The 21,212-nt window shown below is 44.1% G+C and overlaps 1 protein-coding gene across 1 annotated transcript in view; it reads left to right on the top strand.

Moving 5' to 3' along the window:
- The window catches only part of hsd17b12a (hydroxysteroid (17-beta) dehydrogenase 12a), a 30,882-nt gene extending 12,534 nt beyond the window's left edge, over positions 1-18,348 (top strand). Inside the window, exons 2-11 of the mRNA XM_023984937.2 lie at positions 7,528-7,574; positions 8,190-8,265; positions 9,986-10,093; positions 11,376-11,440; positions 11,790-11,834; positions 12,583-12,617; positions 13,439-13,520; positions 15,817-15,882; positions 16,262-16,411; positions 17,526-18,348. Coding sequence (XP_023840705.1) covers positions 7,528-7,574; positions 8,190-8,265; positions 9,986-10,093; positions 11,376-11,440; positions 11,790-11,834; positions 12,583-12,617; positions 13,439-13,520; positions 15,817-15,882; positions 16,262-16,411; positions 17,526-17,681 — 830 coding nt within the window. The 3' untranslated portion in view covers positions 17,682-18,348. The remainder of the gene's footprint in view (positions 1-7,527; positions 7,575-8,189; positions 8,266-9,985; positions 10,094-11,375; positions 11,441-11,789; positions 11,835-12,582; positions 12,618-13,438; positions 13,521-15,816; positions 15,883-16,261; positions 16,412-17,525) is intronic.
- Positions 18,349-21,212: the final 2,864 nt, after the last annotated feature.

Raw genomic sequence — 21,212 nt, 5'->3', positions numbered from 1 at the left:
CTAGGCCGTCATTGAAATAAGAATTTGTTCTTAACTGACTTGCCTAGTTAAATAAGGGTAAAATAAATTCCACTTTTTTTTTTTAGTAATGGATGGTGTTAGTGCTCAGGCGCATGAGGTACATTTCCACCAAGTTAGGAGAGGCCCCTTAGCAGTATAGTTGTAATGGGGTGAATTGAATACTATTCACTGCATAGAACTGCACAAGGTTCTTGTTGTTTTGGTAGCCCAACATGCCCAGAACCAGAGTCCATCAGTGCATTTGGCGGCAAGTTCGTTGCATGCACAACACAATGTGGTGACACCTGTGATTGTATTGCATCATAAATCAACTTACTTAAGGCCTATTCTCTGTTTCAGTTGAGTTCTTGGGTTTTGGAATAGGTACACCCTAGGCAATAACTCTGAACCCTAACCAATTCTCCTCTTGCACAGACTTCCTAGGAGGTCTTGGTTTCTGAGAACCTTGTGGAGAAGATTTGCACAACGTTGACGGTGAAAGATTAAAGACCTGCATTGACATTGTGTGAAGCTCTACAGTCGAGAGTTTGGGTTATTGATTACCTCCTTGGCAAAACCACTTCACTGCAGAGCTTTGCACACTGTCGACGAGGCGTGTGTCTCCACTATGTTTGATAACCAAGACCTTATTGGAAGAGTATGTAAGATGGGCATTGGGTTAGGATTCAACTGAAGCAATGGTTAAGTCCCAAATGGCACCCTATACCCTATGTAGTGCAGTACATGGGCTCTGTTCTCTCGGCTCTCTGGGCATCATAACGCTGTCCTACTGGGTTTTCCTGCTGTCTCCTGTTGAGGCGTCTGAAATCTCTAGTGCGCTTTGTTACCCCTCTGCAGAAAAACCTGCTAAATCTAGACTTTTTAAATTTGTAGTTTGTCTTGCAGATAAGGTTAGGTAACATTAATGTAGTGATCGATAATATACTTTCATCTGAATCTAGACAACTACAATTTCAAGTCTAGACTTTCATGGAATGGGGTAACTAGGGATTCATCATGGAGGCTCCTCAGAGGAGGAAGGGGAAGACCATCCTCAGTGAATTTCATAAAAATGGAAACGCATTGAAGTTATCCTTTTTAGATAAAACGATTCTAAATATATTCACGTGACCAAATTGATTAAAGCACACTGTTTTGCAATGGAGGTCTACAGTAACCTCAACAGCACTCTGTAGGGTAGCACCATGGTGTAGCCGGAGGACATCTAGCATCCGTCCTCCTCTGGGTACATTGACTAAAATACAAAACGTAGGAGGCTCTTGGTTCTCACCCCTTCCGTAGACTTACACAGTAATTATGACCGGATGGAGGATGTCCTCCGGAAGTTCAGCGCTCTTGCAGCATGAACGGACATGTCCTCCACCCAATCAAAGGATCAGTGAATTAATCTAGTACTGAAAGCATAAGCTACAGCTATCTAGCACTGCATTGCATAAAATGTGATGAGTAGTTGACTCAGAGACAATAGTTCAACAGTTTCAACAAATACATTTCTTGAATGGAGATGGAAGTTTCTATCTTTTCAGTTTCACTTAGCTAGCAAATGCAGCGGGCTAGTTTAGTGGCTCAGAGCGATGCTATGTTAGCTAGCTGACTGACTATCCAACACAATACTGGAACTCTTCCAAGTCAAGGTAAGCTTTTGGTTTTATTAATTTGTTGTCACCTGGGTGTGCCAGTGTAACTGCATGATTGTAGCGTGTTTACTAACGCATTAGTTCTACAAGCTATGTTGACTAGGCCGTTACTTTAGCTAATATGGTGACAACGATGTAGGCTGTGTGTAGCGGTTATGATATGGTTTTGCTTGGATAGGCTTTTCCGCCTGGTCACATACAGTTGATGTGTTGTATATTGAAGTCCACAAACAAAGGGAAAATGTGAGGAGGAGAATGCATAGAGGCTAGAATGAATACAATGTGGCTGCTATGATCAGGGGTGTGTTCATTCTTCTTAAACGTAAGCAAACGAAACGGGGATAAAAAATACCTGAATTTGTCCAATAGACCCGTTTGCCACTGGACTAATGATTACACCCTAGATAAGCTAGATGCAGGCAAGAGTGTGAAAAGCAGTATTGAATGTGTCAGTCTCACACGAGGTTAATCTCGACCTGTGTGCACCTACGTTGTAAACTTTCATTCATAGGCCAGGTTCTAGCAACCTCATGATGGGTATAGGGAAAATGTGTGTATAATATAGTAGCCTAAACCTATTGACGTTAAGTTCAACTGGGTGAATGGAATATGAATGACAGTCATCCAACATGCTGTAATAGAAATAAGGCCATGCTCATGGAAAAAATAACCGTCCTCCCTCATCATAAACGGCACTGACCATCACGGATTCATAGTTACACGGTTGTAAAGGAAAGCCTGTTCTGGTCATCAAATTTATATCTGCGACAGTTTATTGTCCATTGAAATGAATTCCTTCCATTTCTTTGATTTAAAAAAAAAAGTTATCCCCCGTGAGAAGTTGCAATATGAAGGAAAATAACAAGCCTGTGACTGTGGGAGGCTATTTTTGCACACTGTAATCAAATATAGATGCTATATTTGGTCGTGGGCGGCTCGAAGTAGACTTATTTTTGCTCTCGGCTCATAAAGCAGTAGTTGTCGACTGATTTATTTATTTTTGCCCATGTGACTTGCCGCTTTCTGTTATTTAAAGCAACTTGTTTGAGGTGGGTGAAGGCAGGGATGGTGGTCGCGATGGGTTTTCTACTGCAGCCCGCCCCCTACCACACCTACCTCTGGCAGAGGGCTGGCTCGTTGATAGGAGGGACAGGGGTACGACAAATGACTTAACAGTTCCTGAGGAATGGAGAGGGGCAACACGAGGGCCGCATCCTCTCCACGAATGTTAATTGGGGCTTTAGTGAGGGATGGGGATCCACTTTCAGTTTGGCACCCATTTTGACTTGCGCAGTTTTTTTTTCGGGAGCTACAGCGCTATATTATATACAGCCATGAAKGGTGCTGCAATAGGATGCTGAAATAAGTATGATTGCTCCAATGCCGTTTTGTATTTTCTTTTGGGATGCATTGCAGAGTGTAGACCCCGTTTTTAGGCATACCAGTTTCCCCCCCCCACCTGTGTCCATTCCTTCCTTGTTGGTATTCAGGTGCTGCGGCAGGCAGGCGAGATKCAGACGAGGCTGCGCTCGGCTCCTCGCTGCTATTTTTAACTCGTGCTGCTTTTTTTAGCCCTCAATATGAATATTGAGCAGGCGACAGGCAGGGGCAGCTCCACTGTGCCTCTGAGGTGGGAACGTCGATATGCAGCAACTACCTCGGCTACGTGATGTGTAGCACTGAGCGCCGAGTGCAATTTAAGCCCCCCACCCCCTCCACCAGGGAATAACTTAACCAAAATGGCATTGAAAATGTGTTATTGTCTGAAATATATAGAGATGGGAGTGACACATCTGAGCCTCTAAGACCATTCTACACTGAACACAAAATATCAACGCAACATGTAAAGTGTTGGTTCCATGTTTTTAATGAGCTGAAATTWAAAAAATCCCAGAAATGTCCCATATGCACAAAGTGCTGATTTTAAACAGCATGATCARTACTCAGMTACACCTTGTGCTGGGGAAAATAAAAGGCCACTTTAAAATGTGTAGTTTTGTTGCACAAAGTGTGCAATTGGTATTCTGACTGCAGGAATGTCCACCAGAACTGCCAGAGGATTTAATGGTTAATTCTCTACCATACGTTGCCTTCAACCTTGTTTTTAAAGAATTTGGTAGCATGTCCAACTGCAGACCAAGTGTAACCGAGCCAGCCAAGGACCTGTACATCCGGTGGCTTCACTTGGAGGGGGGGGTGCTGAGGACTATTTCTGTCTGTAATAAAGCCCTTTTGTGGGTTGAAACGAATTCTGATTTGGCTGGGCCTGGCTCCCAAGTGGTCTGCAGCCCTGCCTTATGTGAAATCCATAGATTAGTGCCTAATTTTAAGTTGCCTGATTTCCTTTTTATACGAACTAACTCAGTAAACTCTTAGGCTTGGAATAAAACAAATTCAACAGTAAAAAGGTGTCCATGGACAAAGTAACCGCTCGTCCCTCCGTACCTTTGTTACGTGCGCCAGTRGCRGTGGTGTCASTTGTGTGCCTGCTTGCGTAGCTCCGTCCTGTGTGCAGCGTCACTGACCGTAATGCTCCACTCACGTGAGGGGAATTTTAAAATCCTGCTCTTCGTGAATTTAACAATGGGAAATTTGGACACAATGTTCCTTTCTGGGTCCAATGGGTGGAAATGTTGACTGAATGGGTGATGTGTTTTAATATTTTAAAAAATAAATATATATATATATATATATATTCCAGGATCTTACCAACAGATTTGAGTTTAATCTATTTTAATTCGTTCTGTTACATATCAGAGTATTTTGGTTAGAATGAGTAAATGCAAGTCTTTAACATTGGTTGTCATTGTAGTGTGTAGATGTAGCGCACAACACAATGGGGGCGACGGGATAGTAAGTCAAGTCTGAATGTGTCTGATATGGCCCCCTATTCCCTATATAGTACACTACTTTTGAGTCCTATTTGGGCCCTGGTRGAAAAGTAGTGCACTTCATAGGGAATAATGGTACGTCRGGAATGGCACACTGACCTGCCACCTATACAGTGAGGGTGCCATGAATTACGATATCCACTTGCCAAAAATGTTATTGTCCTTCTCATCTTTACCAAAATTAGTTTGAGGGCATGGTTCTTTTCTATAATATGAGGGAGCGGTGTAGCCATTCAGGAGTTACAGGAGGGAGGCGCGAAGCGGCTACATAGGACATTCTGAGCTGCAAAACCATCGGATTAACTTGAATCTGCAATGGTCTTTATTTTTTTGTTGAGGTGGAATCAGGGTTCAAAACCCAGTTTATATTCCCATTGCCCCTTCGTCTCCTCTCTCCTATTCATCGTTCCTGTAGGCAGATGGCGTGGTATGCGAACATGGTGCTTCCTCCTCCCTCCCACTCACCCTGTGTCTCGTGAATACCCCTCTCCCATCCCTCAGTCTCCCGTCTTCTAGTCCCACATGAACACACTACTTTCCGGCGACCATGAAACCGCGCAGTGGCAAAAGTGTAAGCAGTAATGCACTTGAGTGTGCAGACAAACTACTCCTCCCCTGACAGGTGAAAAAAACAAAACATGCGCCCTACAGTTCCTGTGGGATTCCATAGGCATTTAACTTCTAGTGAGTTGCATACCCTTTGTTCCACATGTTAATATCTCTGGAATGCGGTCGGTGCAGATTCAGAACCTCTCCTTCCACCCCCCTCGGCCCATTCTGTTCTTTTTGTTTCAGTCCGTCTTGTTTTGTTGGTTRGTCRAACCAATCCGTGGGACTATATGGTCGTTGTTCCCTGAAAGAGAATGTGTTGCTGAGTGGGTGTASGTGCCCTGAACTTTGGGTCAAGTCTCGGGTGAAGCAGGGCGGGGGAGGAAGTTCAAGGAGTTCTTGGGTGCAGGAACTTCCAGTCCTGACAACACTGCCCTTGTCATAATGAACCTATGCTGTTGCGTTCACAAAACGATGTGACACCATATTTTAACAAACCGTAGATTAAATTACATGTGCAATTTGTGTAGGCATCATGCACTCTCCTGGTGTATTCCTAATCGGGCCTATATCTCACGACCAACTGCGTGGCTCACTATCTAGCATACAGCTCCTCTGTTGCTCATATACAGTATGTGTAGGTAGAGTAGCTCACTATGGCATTTCTTTTGAGGGATGTGTTGGTATACTGTCATCTTTAGCCTGGCCAWACTCTGCATGTAGCCCCTTGTGCAGGGGAGTGTACCATCTCCTCTAGTCTCAGACTGATGCGCCGCAGTCAGTTGCCCATTGAGGCTTTTCTGCCAAGGAGCGTTTCATTCTTAAGATGGGCGGGGGGAAAAAACAGAATCTGCTTCTCTCTTCACTTTTGACTGCGCGCTCTCTCTTCTCCCTCCTTTCACTCACTTGTTATTTTCCTCTCTCTGTTTCTATTTTTAGCCGCCCCTAGGATCCCTGTTCTCCCTCCCTCCACGCTTTCTCTCGTGCTCCTTGTTCGTCATCATTCCTCCCCCTCCCTCCTTGTTTCCCCCTCCAGCTTGGTGCCAGAGAATGGCTACTGCCTGTCTGAATCTTTTCATCAACCCTGGGTTGGTTCCTCTGTGCTATTTCATAGTGCACAATGGTTTGTACTGGGGGAATAGTACGTATTGGTGCCCACTTATCTTCCCACCCTAAAAATCCTGTATTGGGGGGGGGGGGCTTTGGTTAGTGTTAGCAAGAGGTGTGACTGACGATCAGTCAGGCATGGAATAGGGGTGATGTGATGGGCATAAGCTGGCTAAAAATAGCTGTACGCTGTCTTGACAAAGACAGCCGAGAATGACACGAACATCCGTCCGGACTCCTTGTACCTCTAGCCATTCTGCTTTACCTCCACTGTCTTTAGTCTCTTGCAACCACTTTGAATGGAACTCTCTTTGGCCAACTGTAAAAGAGCATTGTTTATAAGCCTTGTTTTAAAATGTAGTTTTAGCTTAACGGTAACATTTAGACTTACGTTTTTATTCGGTACCACACGATAATGGACGAACAAGGTTGTTGGGTGCGTTTCAGCTGATTTTGCTTTTGTCAAAGATATTAAAAAAAAAATGCTATCCAGTCACCCGTGAAGGCTACAGTACTATGTAAACTCTGTTGCTGTTTGGATCCCCCAAAGAAGCAGTCTGACCGGAAATGAAGGRGTGTCATGATTTCGGCTAAGACAATTTTCTCTGCAATTAGTTTCTTTGAAAGCCTTGACAGAAATTACATGAGGACACTTATGTGTTACTTTGTTCGACCCCCAATATATTGCGTATTCCCCACTACACTGTTTCAGGTATAGTGACTTGGAGCCAGGCTGCAAAAATGTAAACGAAACCTATTCATAGGTTGCACGTCTGTCACTCGGTTGCGTCGTGCCGTTGTTTTGAACGTTCTCAAGCTGCCCTCGATGGCACCATAGTGGTGCCCAAAGTGGTGATCGCCTCTGTCCAGAAAGACTGGGCATAACTACTGTTTAGTCTGAATTCCACTATAGTGCCTGGAAATACGATGACATTGCCAAAGTAGTCCAAATATTTAGTAGGAAACGACTTTGTCAGCAGCATGTCAACTTTACTTTAGACAGATGGCAATGTTGTCATTAGCTAGCAAAGTTTGTCAAAAATAGCTAGCAATGCTAACATTAGCTAGCTAAAATCTGGTGGCCTATCCTCAATCTTAGCTAGCTAACGTCATCTGGTGACAGCAAAAGGTTTTCCTACTAATMTAGTTGTCCTCCTTTTTTGAATGGCATTGTATTTCCAAGCCACAGTAATGCACTTTGGACCATCTTCATCAGCTCTCATTGACGATGAATTGAGTTGAATGCTCAGTCGAGGCATCGGTCCAAAACGAATGTACGAAACATGTAACCATGAGTACTGATTATTTTTATTTTTTTTCAGTTGTGACGGGAGCCACAGACGGCATCGGTAAAGTCTATGCGGAGGAGGTGAGTTTCCTGCATGACCCCTTTATTTAATTTCCTCCATTGGAAAAGCTTAGTGACGCACAGGCCGTGGTAGGGAGGGCTCTTCCAGGTCTATTGTGGAAAAGGATTCTTGCACACACCCACACTTGTTTTTCTGTCCTTGTGGGGACCTAAAATTTCCAGTCCAAATCCTATTTTCCCTTACGCCTGACCTTAATTGTAACCCTCACGCTAAACCTAACCCCTAAGCTAAAAAAGGCCTTTGTCCTTCTGGGAAATGTTCCCACCCGGGATAATATCTTGTTTGACTATCCTTGTGGGGACGTTGGGGAATTTCCGGTCTCCACGAGGATAGAAGAACAAGAGCGGTGGTAACAAGGCTACCACTCAGCTCCTCACGCAGTTCCGTGTTGAGTTGGCACACCCTTGTCAATGGCCTATGCATGTGTTTAGAGCAGTAGTGAAGGCTTAGCCAAGACCGTAGTTGGCCGAGGCAACCGTGATATGGTTCAATAGGAATCTAGTAAGTCTCTCCATTTTAAAGAACCGTAGAGTTCCCTGGTTCAATATAGTCTTCAGTGATTGTGGTGTACTGTTCTAGTCTACTCATCCCATCTTTCTTGCTCCCTTTCTCAGCTCGCTCGTAAAGGGTTCGCAATGATTCTCATCAGTCGGTCCCAGGACAAGCTGGATGATGTCGCCAGGCAGCTTGGTAAGTGGGCAGCAGGTAGCCTAGTGGTTAGAGKGTGGGACTAGTAACCYAAAGGTTTCTAGATCGAATCCCCGAGCTGACAAGTTAAAAATCTGTGGTTCTTCCCCTGAACAAGGCAGTTAACCKACTGTTCCTAGGCAGTCATTGAAAATAAGATTATTTTTTTCCCTTGCCAAGTTAAATAAAGGTGTTCAAAGACAAAAGTGCCCCTTTCTGTCTGTCGGACATGCTAATTGGTGGAGTATAGTGTGTGCCTCGTCAGCCAACTCTCTACTTCTGATGTACAAAATATGTCCACTGTAAAAAGCTTCCCCAGCCCTCTCTAAAAGGCTAGCCTGTGTATGTCATTACAGGACACTGGGATGCACACACGCACCTCCGTGAAATCCTGGAAGATGAGGGTGTCCATATGGGCAGGCCTGCCTTGACGRATGTCTGTCTGTCCCCTTGGCCCTTCAATCATCCATCAATCAAATGTATTTATAAAGCCCTTCTTACATCAGCTGATATATCAAAGTGCTGTACAGAAACCCAGCCTAAAACCCCAAATGGCAAGCAATGCAGGTGTAGTAGTACGGTGGCTAGGAAAAACTCCCAAGAAAGGCCGGAACCTAGGAAGAAACCTAAAGAGGAACCAGGCTATGAGGGGTGGCCAGTCCTCTTCTGGTTGTSCCGGGTGMAGCCCTTATCTTCCCTTTTTTGGGTGTGGAGTTGGCTGTATATTTAGMTGATCTGAAGACCCTCAAATTCTCAGTGCTGTGCAATTTGTTTCTCAGGTGCCGTATATTAAATGCATAAAGGATACCGACCCACTGACTAAAGGGGAGTTTTTATTTTAAATMACCAAAATCGTTTGGTTGCATAAGTCAGTGGTCAGGTTTCCTCKCTGCGTTTGAATGGATGATCCTTTATTTTGGAAAATAGCACCATTACCTTAGGCCAGAATGTCTTCCGATAATGCAACCGTAAAAGCGACGATTCTAAGCCGTCACCTTGGGTGCAATGTCCCCTGTCGTGCTGATGAGTCAGTGGGGTGATGGGTTGTCACGAGCAGGGCTCAAGGTTCCAAACCGCTGGCACTCCTCCCCCTCGAACAATCAGCCTGGCAACTTAACCCCGCCCCCCTTCAATCTGGCATCCCCAAACACTGTGCCAACAAACGATCCCTTTTCTGTACCTCTAGTCACCTTTACTTTTTTCTTCAATTGGCTCACAATGAACCTGGTAACCCAAACCTACTTAATCTGGCAATRCCAATACAAACCCTGTGACCAATTCCAACTCTTTTCCCCCTCAGTCTTGGACCCTTTGAGGATAAAAAAAAATATCAATGTCACTAGCTAAATATAGCCTTGTATCTCTTCACTAGACTTCTCTACTCTCTTGTGGAAACTTCATCCCTATCCAGCAGTGGTAACGGCTGCCTGCGTATCCCTATGAGTGGCACATCCTGGGATTTTTCCTCTTGGAATTTACCGGGTTGCCCATCAAACAAACAAGTTTTATACATGCTAATTGCAGCAGGCATATCGATGGAAGGAAAGCGTCAGGCATTTTCAGGTTTTATTAGCGGGTACACYGCGCCCCCTCCTGTTTGAGGAGTTCTCTATTGTTACTGCTCATTATTCAATGGAATTTTTGGTGTTGAAAGGGTACCACCTGTTTGATGGGGTGACCGCTGAGTGTGTGATTATCTTCTCTATTTGCCTCCTGTCCACAGAGGAGCAGTACAAGGTGGAGACCAAGACCATCGCCGTGGACTTTGGCCTGTCGGACATCTACCCAAAGATCGAGGCTGGACTGGCTGGKCTGGAGATCGGAGTCCTGGGTAGGTGTTCCTTTGGTCTGGCCTTCGTCACAGCGTGGCTGTGTATACCACTTGTCCCCACACTACATTATCCTCTRGCTTTACACTGAGTGTACAAAACTTTAGGAACACCTTCCTAATATTGAGTTGCACTCCCGTTTGCCCTCGAAACAGCCTCAATTTGTCCGGGCATGGACTCTACAAGGRGCCTCAAGCTTTCCCTAGGCATGCTGGCCCATGTTGKCTCCAATGCTTCCAACAGTTGGCTGGATATCCTTTGGGTGGTGGTCCGTTCTTGACGCACACAGGAAACTGAGTGTGAAAAGCAAAGCAGAGTTCTAACCAGTGTGCATGGCATCTACTACCATACACCGTTCAAAGGCAATAAAATATTTTGTCTTGCACATTCACCCTCTGAATGGCAGACATACACAATCTGTGTCTCAATTGTCTCAAGGCTTTGAAATCCTTATTTAACCTGTCAACTCCCCTTCATCTACACTGAAGTMGATTTAACAGGTGACATCAATAAGGGATCATGGCTTTCACCTGGTCAGTCTGTCATGGAAAGAGCAGGTGTTCCTAATGTTTTGTACATTGRCCCCACAAACAACTTATTTAACTAGTCAAGTCTGTTAAGAACATTCTTATTTACAATGACTGCCTTCCCCTGCCAAGGCAATAATGTCATCGGTCTCATAATCAACACTGAGAAACTACTCTTGCGGGCACACACTATTGCCATTGAGCTTTTATTTGMCCGTAGTCGTGCAGAAGTGTGTAAAAATATATTTTAAGTACATTTCCAGAACAGACTGACAATGTGTTGTAAAATGCATGTTAGCGTTTTGCTTAACACCAACACATACCACAGTCAGTCTTGAGTTCTAACCCTGGAGACACTAAGCCAAAGCAATTTAAGTGGAATGCTATTGGGGCAGTGTCGTCATTTGCAATTAGCCGCCTACTAGTGATTTTTATTTGAATTTCTCAGGCYTTTTTATTAGGATGTGTTCGTACAGAAAGTGATGTCTGTCCACATTCTTGGTGAGTGACTGTCACATTCAGGTAATGCTTTGTTCTTTGTGAGAGGGCATACAAGTTCATGTGCTGCTTGGCTTGCTTTTCCAGTTTAAGGTGCGGTTATATGCCRCTTTACAATTRTTTTTTTTTTTWAATGGAATGCCTGGTTCTCTTGTGAGGTCTTGTTGCCTCCTGGTGGTTTGGAAGTGTAACGCCATCAGTTAGAATGTTCTTATTTGCCGTAACAATGGTCTCGTTGGCTTCTATTTTTATTCAACAGTGAATAATGTGGGAATATCCTATCCCTACCCTGAGTACTTCCTGCATATTCCTGACCTGGACAACGTGAGTTTTTCTGGAGTTAATTCTGTGTAGTTGAGCGACACATGGTAACACGTTACTTGAGACTTCTTCGAAACCAATTGAGTGTCAATTAGGCTGTGTTTACACAGGCAGCCAAATTCAGTAATAAGTAAAATTACTAATTGTTCTTTTGAACAATCAGATCAGCTTTTTACTTATTTGTTTTTAACCAGTAATTGGGCAAAATATCAATATTGAACACGGCTGCCTGTTTAACACAGCCAAAGTTCCTAGCTGTACTTTGTCTAGCAAATAGCAAGCACTTAATTGCATTTGGAGTTAAGAGGGGAGAGTAGGTGTCAAAGCTCCTTGTTCTTTTTCTTCATTCTAGTTCATCACCAACATGATCAATGTCAACATGACCTCCGTTTGCCAGGTAAGAGTTCTCTTGCTTCTGTAGCAGTTCTGTGTGTATAAATCTATACCATTGGGCAGCTATGCATGTCTATACCATAYATATTCATCTAGTTTTTCAGTTCTTTTTTTATTTGTATTTTATTGCACAGGTTGTGCGCACTGTCGGTCTGCGGCAAAGTTAATGGAGTTTAGTGTTACAATGTGTCGACCGTACAGTGGCACAGGTGGCATGTCGATGGGCTTCCATCTTTCACGCTTCCTCTTCATCCTCTTCTCCTACCTCCACTGTTGCTGCCGTGCTGCCTGTGGTTCCCAGAGCAACGGTGAACTACACCAACGCTGTCTGTGTTCACCACCCACGCACCACCATTTCTTCCCCCGCTTTCTCTCGTTCCTTCTCTCGCTCGCCCTTGCCTCCTACGCTGCTGAAATGTACCGGTGTGCTATAAATCTCCCATAATGCCGCTTGGGTAAATCTGTAGCGGTAATGTGAACTTCCTCGCTGGTCCTGTATGACTTCATTCCCTTGCTATTTCAGTATTTTATTAAAAAAACTATGTATAGGTTGTGTTAGCATCCATCGAAATGGAAATTTGTCTTGAAGTTAAATATTTGCATAAAATGTAACATATAATGGTGTCCCATATGACTTCTTTCATGTGTGATGTGTATTGGCACAGCCAGTGTGATTCCTGATCATGCTGTTTTGTCAGGTAATCGAACTGTTTGCTCAGGAGTTCACCGTTCTTTCCGTGCTCCCTTTTCAGATGACTCGACTAGTTCTGCCCAGAATGGTAGAGAGGTGAGTGTGTTTTCTTTAAGTGCTATTGCCACATTATAAATTAACATTAACTTTTTTATTTTTATGCTATTGATAGTCTGTTCAAGTGTGTCTGACTGGTCAAACAAGGTTCTCAGATGTCATTCTTTAAAAAAAAAAAATGGGTTTACACGCTCATGCACATGACAAAGCTGTGCCTCACTGTAAAACTACAAACACTAAATCAAATCCTTAGGTACCCAAAATAATATTAGGTCTACAGTCTGTTCCGCTATCATCCCACTGCTTGCTGTTCCTTTTTCATTAAGGGACAGGCCGGCACCAAGGCTGTCCTAACACTGGAACCTACATCAGAAAAGCCTAAATGTTCTCAACTTTTTTAGAATGACCATGAAATGAAGACCTGGGCTTCAAATTTTCAGGACATGAGTTCAACAGTGTTATACAGAGGATGCCTTTCTACCCTGTTTCTTTCTATCCCTTTGTTCCCCGTTCTGACCAGCTGCTTTTCAATTCACACAAAGTGCACCCTCTTCCGATTGGCTCTGACGAATCACATGGGCTCTCTGCGCCAATGGGAAGGCGGGGCACATTTAGTGCCGTGAGGGGCTAACCAACCCCGTTTTCACTACATCACTGCAGCAACCGGAGTGCTAAATGCGTAAGCAAGCCGCTGTCATGGCAACCCGCACAGCGACTATGATTAGTGTGTGTATGGCAGCCTACAGTGGCACTAGGCTGCTTGTACTCTTTTGTGACGGACAGGAGGCTCTTTTGGCACTCCATGCCAGGAAAAAAAAAATATAAAAAAAAAATAAAACTTTTTATTTTTGTTGTTTCAGGTCCAAAGGTGTGGTCCTCAACATCTCCTCTGCCAGTGGCATGTACCCCGTCCCTCTTCTGACTGTATACTCCTCTTCCAAGGCAAGTGCCAGTCGTGTGTGTGTGTGTGGAGGTCTTACATTTATACCTTAAATACACACACTTTATATACATTGCATCATTTAACTGCTAGTCAATGTCTGAGTGCTTTTCTGTCCCCTACCACTGATTTCAGTTTTTTCTTCACACTGATTTGGTGGAACAGCTTCAGTAACATGTCTGCTGACTTCAGACTCTGGCAGCAGCAATGGTACAGCACTGATGAAGGCATAAATCTGAAACTTATGCTTTGCATCTCGGGCCTCTAGTTTATTCTTAAAAAAAAAAAAAAAAATGGTTTTGAGTGAAGTACTTTTTGAACTCTAGATTCTCTCTCCCACGCGCCGGCTGCCTTTCATTCTAGCCTGACCTCAAACCTTAATACTGGCTATCTAGGCACCAGATATATACCCCCCCCACCCCCCAAAAATGATTTCTGGTGGCTCACCCTGGTTAAATGGCCACGCTCGTGCTTTAAAAAGTAACAGAAACGCTGAATGTAAATGGATGACCTAACTTCAAGTATTCTGAGCTAATTAAGGATCTGAGAAGTTACATTTGTTGCTGTTGAAGATGCAAGAGTGAACTACTTCTCTAKCCTGATCTGAGTACTTCCACTCTKKCCRGATCTGAGTACTTCCACAATCCAATTCTGTGGAAGACGATTGTGTCTTACACACAACAATGACATGCCTGCATCCCCTGATCACTTCACACTGTTTTTGAGTCTTTACTCTTTACTTTAAAGATAAGATCCTAGATTGACAGTAGCTTGGCCCCATACAGGTTTTCTGGTCAGGAGGCACTTGAGACAACTACTCTGAGACTGTCTACTGCTTCCTTTTTGCTCCTTTGCGCATATCCTTTGAGTCCCTCCTTGATACTGAAGACCTGCCCCTTGGGTGTGATCACTACTAGACTACTAAAAGAGGTTATGACTTTTGTCCCCAGTGTTCTGTCTTGTAAATAGCTCCCTGACCTCTGGCTCCTTTCCAGACTATTTTAAAACTGCTCCTGTCTGACCTCTCCTTAATTAAAAAGCACAGTCTAGACCCCCTCCTCCCTGAATAATTATAGACTCCTCTTGGCTTCCTTATTTATCCAAGATGTTAGTTGTTTTCAAGCAATTTGAGTATGAAGTCAGGCTTCCGCTCACGTCATAACACGGAAACTGCTTTATTGAAAGTCCGTAATAATGACCTGTCTCTGCCGGTAAATGCTCTCTAGTTCTTTTGGATCTCTGTGCTGTGTTTATGATAAAGTGTCCTTGTTGACCGGCTGGAGAGGTGAGTGACTCTCTCGTGTTGCTCTAGACTGGTCCGGTCCTGCTTTTTAACATCTAAGCTATATTTCTTAAGTCAAGTCTGTCATTGATTTGAAGTTATGCATGTTTTTATTTCCGCACGCCTAGATTACTGTAAATCTTTGTGTAKCCATCTGTCAAATCACTCCATCCAGTTATTTCACAATGCTGCAGTACTGCTTTTACCAGGCACCAGGAAATGTGACATCACACTTTATTTTTTTTATTTTTTTTTAGCTGCTCTGCACTGGCTACCAGCCACTTATTTTTCCTTTTGTACTTTTTTTTGTATAAAAATTAAGTTTAAGGCTAGATTTGGTTTAGCTCCAACCTACATTGCAGAACTTCTCTCCCGTATGAGCCAAAACGCAGCCTGAGGTCCCCTGGTAAAGCACTGTTGACCGTTCCAAAGTCTAGGTTGAAAACAAAGGTCACCGGGTATTTTCCATTAGMGTCCCTAGACTTTGGAATGGTCTCCCAGAGGTGGTCAGGCTTGCAGATTTAGTGCAAATCCGCCCTGGAAACACCCTGTTTCTATAGATTTTAATTGGCACTTCTCCCTCTTTTTCTTTGTTAGTACTTATTTTATTTAATGATGTGAAGCACTTTGTTACTTGTATTGAAAAGCACAATATAAATAAAGTTATTGGTGCCCATCACAGGAGGCTGCTGATGGGAGGACGGCTCATAATGTCCAGAACTGAGCAAATGGAATAGCATCAATCACGGGAGCCATGTGTTCCGCCGTATTTGATACTATTCCGCTCCAGCCGTTACCACAAGTCTGTCCTCCCCAATTAAGGTGCCACCAACCTCCTGTGGTGCCCATCATACTGCAGGCATTTTCCATAGTAGGATTTGTTACATATAGAAATGATGGCAAATTAGTGTTATTAGCAAAGCTGTTTTTTTGGTTATCCCAGTCTCACAGTTCAGTGGGGGAAGCACTTTCTCTCGTAGGTGGTAATGGTCAGTATTTCTTGTTCACTCCTTTAGGCTTTTGTGGACTTCTTCTCCCGGGGACTTCAGGAGGAGTATAAGGCAAAGGGAATCATTGTCCAGGTGAGAAGTCATCCTGTTCACCTGGGCCACATTCAGCAGGACATAATGTTGGCCACCGTTCAGATACTTGTATTATGTAAAACCTAACCTGCTTCTCTGGCATTTTATCTGCAAAGTTCAACAATGTTTTGTGTACTGAACATGGTCCTGTTCGCTACTAGTTGCTTTCCAGTTCATGTGACAGTTCCACAAAGGTAGTTAGTATTGCTTCTTCCTGACTGATCCTCAGCACAGAACCGTACAGTCATGCCTCTGTTTTTATGGCTCACGCTACGAGACTGTTCTTTGTTTACCTCAGTGTAACTCGTCTCTTTTTAACGTGGCTACATTTGCTGTGTTTTATACGTTGTTTCATTTTAAGCTAACCTCTGTCCTCCAGAGCGTGCTGCCGTTCTTTGTGGCGACCAAGATGACCCGTATCAGGAAGCCCACCTTGGACAAGCCCACCCCGGAGCGCTATGTGGCTGCTGAGCTGACAACCATCGGACTGCAGGACCAGACCAACGGCTACTTCCCCCACGCAGTCATGGTACGGCTCCACCGCTCATCTCCCTTTGTTTTGCTTTTGTTAACTACAAAAAAAAAATATTCTTGTTGGACAAATCCAGGGGTGTGGTCACTAAGAACTAAATGGTAAGCCAAACGGAACAAAACTTGGAGGGACTTACCTGAATTTGTCCAGAAAGTTTTGCCATTTTTTTCTACGGTCTTCGTCTCTAAGGGCATTTTTACACAATTTTGAGCTATGGTTCAAATCTAAGCTAGACTATTTGTTACGCTGTATTTCATTTGTTCTMGCTGGGTTAACTTTGTCCAACGGGGGAAAAATGCGTAATCAAAACCACATGTCCATGCGAGTCATTTGTTGATTGGACAAATGTTATCAAGTTAAATCCGTTTAGAGTAGGATTATCATCAAGCATCACTTATGTGTCCTAAACTTCATATTTTCGCTTTGGTCTTCCAACAACATGCAGGAGAAACCTGCGCAATAGCTGTTATAACTGACAGGAATGGGCTATATTCAATAGCCTATTGTATAGCCCCCGTCTCCTCTAATCTGCGTCAGATGCGCTCACAAATGCTCTGCTACGCACAATGTTTCAGAGAGCTCAAGTTATGATGCTCCATGCATTTCATCAAATGCTTGCCGTCAAACAACCAATAGTAATGTGCAACTATGGTTCTTTTCCGATGTTTGGTCCGGACTGTTCTCACCTGCAGCGAACCGCATCACGGTACGAATTGAATCAGACCGAGCCAGAGATCACCCTTTGAGTGAACTGCAGTACGTTTAGTGTGCTCCAGAGTGGCGATTTGTAACGTTTAGCAGTCCAAACGAAGCTACCCAAGGGGGTAACCGCGCCAGAGTTCAGGAAAAACCACATCAAACCAATTTGGTGTGAAAGACCCCTAACTGAATACACCCCACGTAGTCCCTCCCTTTTCAGTCGGTTTTCCTCCGTTTGGTGTGGAACTTACCGTTTTCTTTTAGAAATGTGACGTGTAGAACTGATATGATCGATTTGTCATGTAGAAGCAACCAGTTTCACATCACTGAAGAGTGAATACGCCCTCAATGTGTTTATGTCCACACTGAGTGTCAGCTAACCTCTGACCTTTTGTTGTCCGTGTGTCCTCAGGGCTGGCTGACCACTGTCCTGGTGCCCATCAACCTGGTCATTTACTTTGGGGCAAGGATGAACCGAGCCCAGCGTACTGGCTACCTGAAGAGGAGAAAGCTGAGGGAGCTGGCCAACCAGAGTAACGGGAAGAGTGACAGGCTGAAGAGCGAATAAGAACCCCCCCATAGAAAAGAATGGAGAATGAAAGCTGACCATAGAACTACCACTGACTAGCCCTGACTGTCCATTTAGTTAGTAATGTCAAATGATTCACGGGTGTGTTTTGAGGATCTTTTTGTATGTTGAAGCTAACGGATATCTTCCTCGGAGCCCATATTGACGTAACATGACACGTCTTTTGAATGAAGTGGTTCAGCGATAACGCCTCTAACCAAAACGGCAGCTCTAACAAAGTGGCTGCGACAAATACATACTCTGCTCTCAGCACAGGGAATAGAAAAATAACTGTGACCAAAAATAATTGCAGAGAAGAATCTTTAAAGGCCCAGTTCAGTCAAATGTGATTTTTCCTGTTTTATATTCGTTTCCACACTGAGGTTGGAAATAATACTGTGAAATTGTGGTAATGAAAATGCCCTTTTAGTGTAAGAGCTGTTTGAAAAGACCGCCTGAACTTCAGTCTGTTTTGGTGGGATAGAGTTTTGGTCTTCTATGGTGACGTCACCATGCAGTCAATTAGTTAATAGACCAATAAGAAAGCGTTCCAAATCTTTCTGCCAATAACCGCTAATTTTCAGTCCCCTCACTGATTACTCCCAGACAATCCTAGCAAAATCCTTGCTTGAGCAATTGCCCTTTGCTAAGAAGCTATTTTTGGTTATTTTTGACCATTTTAATTAACAATCACAGTAATTTACTTGTTACCCAAAACAACATATTTGATATTGAGAAACATCTTCATTTGACCTTTAAACAGGGTGATTTTCGTTGACTCTGCTGTTGTAAGCAGAATGGTGGCGGGCCAATTTTTTTTTTATATATATTTTTATACATGTACGTAAAACCAAGCCGCAGGCACATCTTCAGGTACTTCGCACAGTGTGAAGTGCAGTTTACACACTGGCTGTGCCTGAAAAGTTTACAAGCTATCACCCCCCCCCCCCAGCTTGTTCGCCTTAACTGTCTAGCTGAGTTATTGTCAATCAAGAGTGTTGGCTTTTTGTGCATATTTAAATTTTTTGTGTATTTAAAAAAAAATAAAAAAATGTGGTGGGATTTGTTGCACTGATGTATTTCGCTTTTTTTCAGTTGTCTAAACTTTAAGTATTTTTTTTCTTCTTCCCCCCCTATAAAATGTAATTGTTATCCACATGCCTTCCAGTTCATGCTGGCATTGATCACGTCCAATGAGAGGGAGTCTTGCACATTGAAGGCTTTATATGGAGCTGTGAATGCCCTAAATGATAGTAGTTCCATTGAAAGCTAATACTATACACTTGCCTTACAGGCTCAGACTGTATTGCCAAAGACTGTATACTATATATTGTGCACGAGAGCCTTTTGGAGTGGTGAGGGACTTCAACAACATGCACAACTGTTTTTTGTTTGTCTGGGTGTTGCTCTATGTATGACTTGGATCTCTGTATGACTTGTTCTGACCGATGTCCAGACTTGGTGCCTTATGAAGATCTCAGGTGTGAAACGATACCAGTTTATCAGGAATTTTGGAATTGCAATGTACTCTGTCACTCTTGCTGTTTTGCGCCTGTACGATTTAATCTGAACTTTCTACTTGATAAATTCTGTACAATAATGTGGTCTGTATTTTACTTCCTCTCTGACTTGCTTCCTGGATATTAATGAACAAGAATTATGCCTTTGCAATCTCTTTTTTGTCAGCTGTTCCTTAATGTTAAGATTTATCCCAAATGACACCATATTCCCTACAGGGTGCCATTTCGGACCCCCACCCAAGTTTCATTAGTCTGCATGGGATGCGCATGGTATACATCGAACAAAATGCTTACCTGCAGGTTCCTTATCAATGCAACAAATACATTCTACGACTGAAGTAAATGGCGGTGGAATAGAACATTTTTGTAGTATAATACAGAAAGGTACAATATTTACACGTATTGGGGGGGGGGGGGACAAGTAACTTGAGCAGTATAATGAGTCTGGTTGCAGCAGTAACGTGTGGAGAGTCTGAGCCTGTTATCGGACTTCATGCTCCGACAGTCTGCCTGATTTGTAAGGGAGAGAACAGCTCGGGTGGGGGGTCCTTGATGCTGTGTGCCTTCCTCAGGCACCGTTTCGAGTAGCTGTCCTGGATGGGTGGAAGTACGGTCCCGGTGATTTACTGGGCTGTCTTCAGCTGCTGGAGGGCCTTGTGGTTGTGGATAGAGCAATTCCCGTACCAGGRCGCGATGCAAGCGGTTAGGATGTGCCATGGTACAGCAGTAGTATTGGGAGAGGTCCCAGGGCGGAATGCCACATTTTTATCAGCCGCCTTAAGTAGAGACGCTTTTGCGCCCTCTAGACAAGAGTGGTGCTGTTGGTCTATGACAAGTCCTCGGTGATGTGAATGCCGAGGAACATAACTRGTGACTCTCCCTACTACAGTCCCATTGATATGGATCGGAGCATGTGACCTTCCTGAAGTCAACAATCAATTTCTTTGTTTTGCTGACGTTGAGGGAGCGGTTGTTGTGACGACACCACAATGCTAGTAAACTTACCAACTCCCTATAGGCTGACTCGTGATGTCGTCAGAACTTGATGGAGTGGGTGAACAGGGAGTACAGTAGAGGACTGAGGACATACCCCTGTGTTAAGTCAGTGTGGAGGGGGTGTTGCCAATCCTCACAGCCTGTGGTCTGCCCATCTGGAAGTTCAGGGTCGAGTTGCAGAGGGTAGTGGCCAGACCCAGGGCTCTGAGCTTGGAGGGGAATGCTGAACTGTAGGCAGTAAACAGCATTCTCACATAGTGTATCTGGACAAGAGGAACACTTATGTGGACACCGTGTCAAATGGAGTCAGCTACTTCAGCCACACCCGTTGCTGAGAGGTGTATAAAATCGTGCAACCAGCCATGCAATCTCCATAGACAAACATTGGCATTAGAATGGCCTTCCTGAAGAGCTCAGTGACTTTCAACATAGCACCGTCATAGGATGCCACCTTTCCAACAAGTCAGTTAGTCAAATTTCTGCCCMGCTAGAGCTGCCCCGGTCAARGGTAAGTGCTGTTATTGTGAAGTGGAAACGTCTAGGAGCAACAATGACTCAGCCGCGAAGTGGTAGGCCACACAAGTTCACAGAACGGGACCGCAGACTGCTGAAACTCGTAGCGTGTAAAAATTGTCTGTCTTCGGTTGCAACACTCACTACCGAGTTCCAAACTGCCCCTGGAAGCAACATCAGCACAATAACTGTTCATRGGGAGCTTCATGAAATGTGTCTCCATGGCCTAGCAGCTGCACACAAGCCTAAGATCACCACGCGCAATGCCAAGCATCGGCTGGAGTGGTGTAAAGCTCACTGCCATTGTACTCTGGAGCAGTGTAAATGCGTTCTCTGGAGTAATGAATCACGCTTCATCATCTGGCAGTCCGACAGACAAATTTGGGTTTGGCAGGTTGCAGGAGAACACTACCTGCCCGAATGCATAGTGGCAACTGTAAAGTTTGGTGGAGGAAGAATAATGGTCTGGTGCTGTTTTTCATGGTTCGGGCTAGGCCCCTTA

This window comes from Salvelinus sp. IW2-2015, linkage group LG4q.1:29, assembly GCF_002910315.2.
Source record: "Salvelinus sp. IW2-2015 linkage group LG4q.1:29, ASM291031v2, whole genome shotgun sequence".
NCBI classification, from domain to species: Eukaryota; Metazoa; Chordata; class Actinopteri; order Salmoniformes; family Salmonidae; genus Salvelinus; species Salvelinus sp. IW2-2015.
This window is presented reverse-complemented; position numbering and strand designations above follow the sequence as displayed.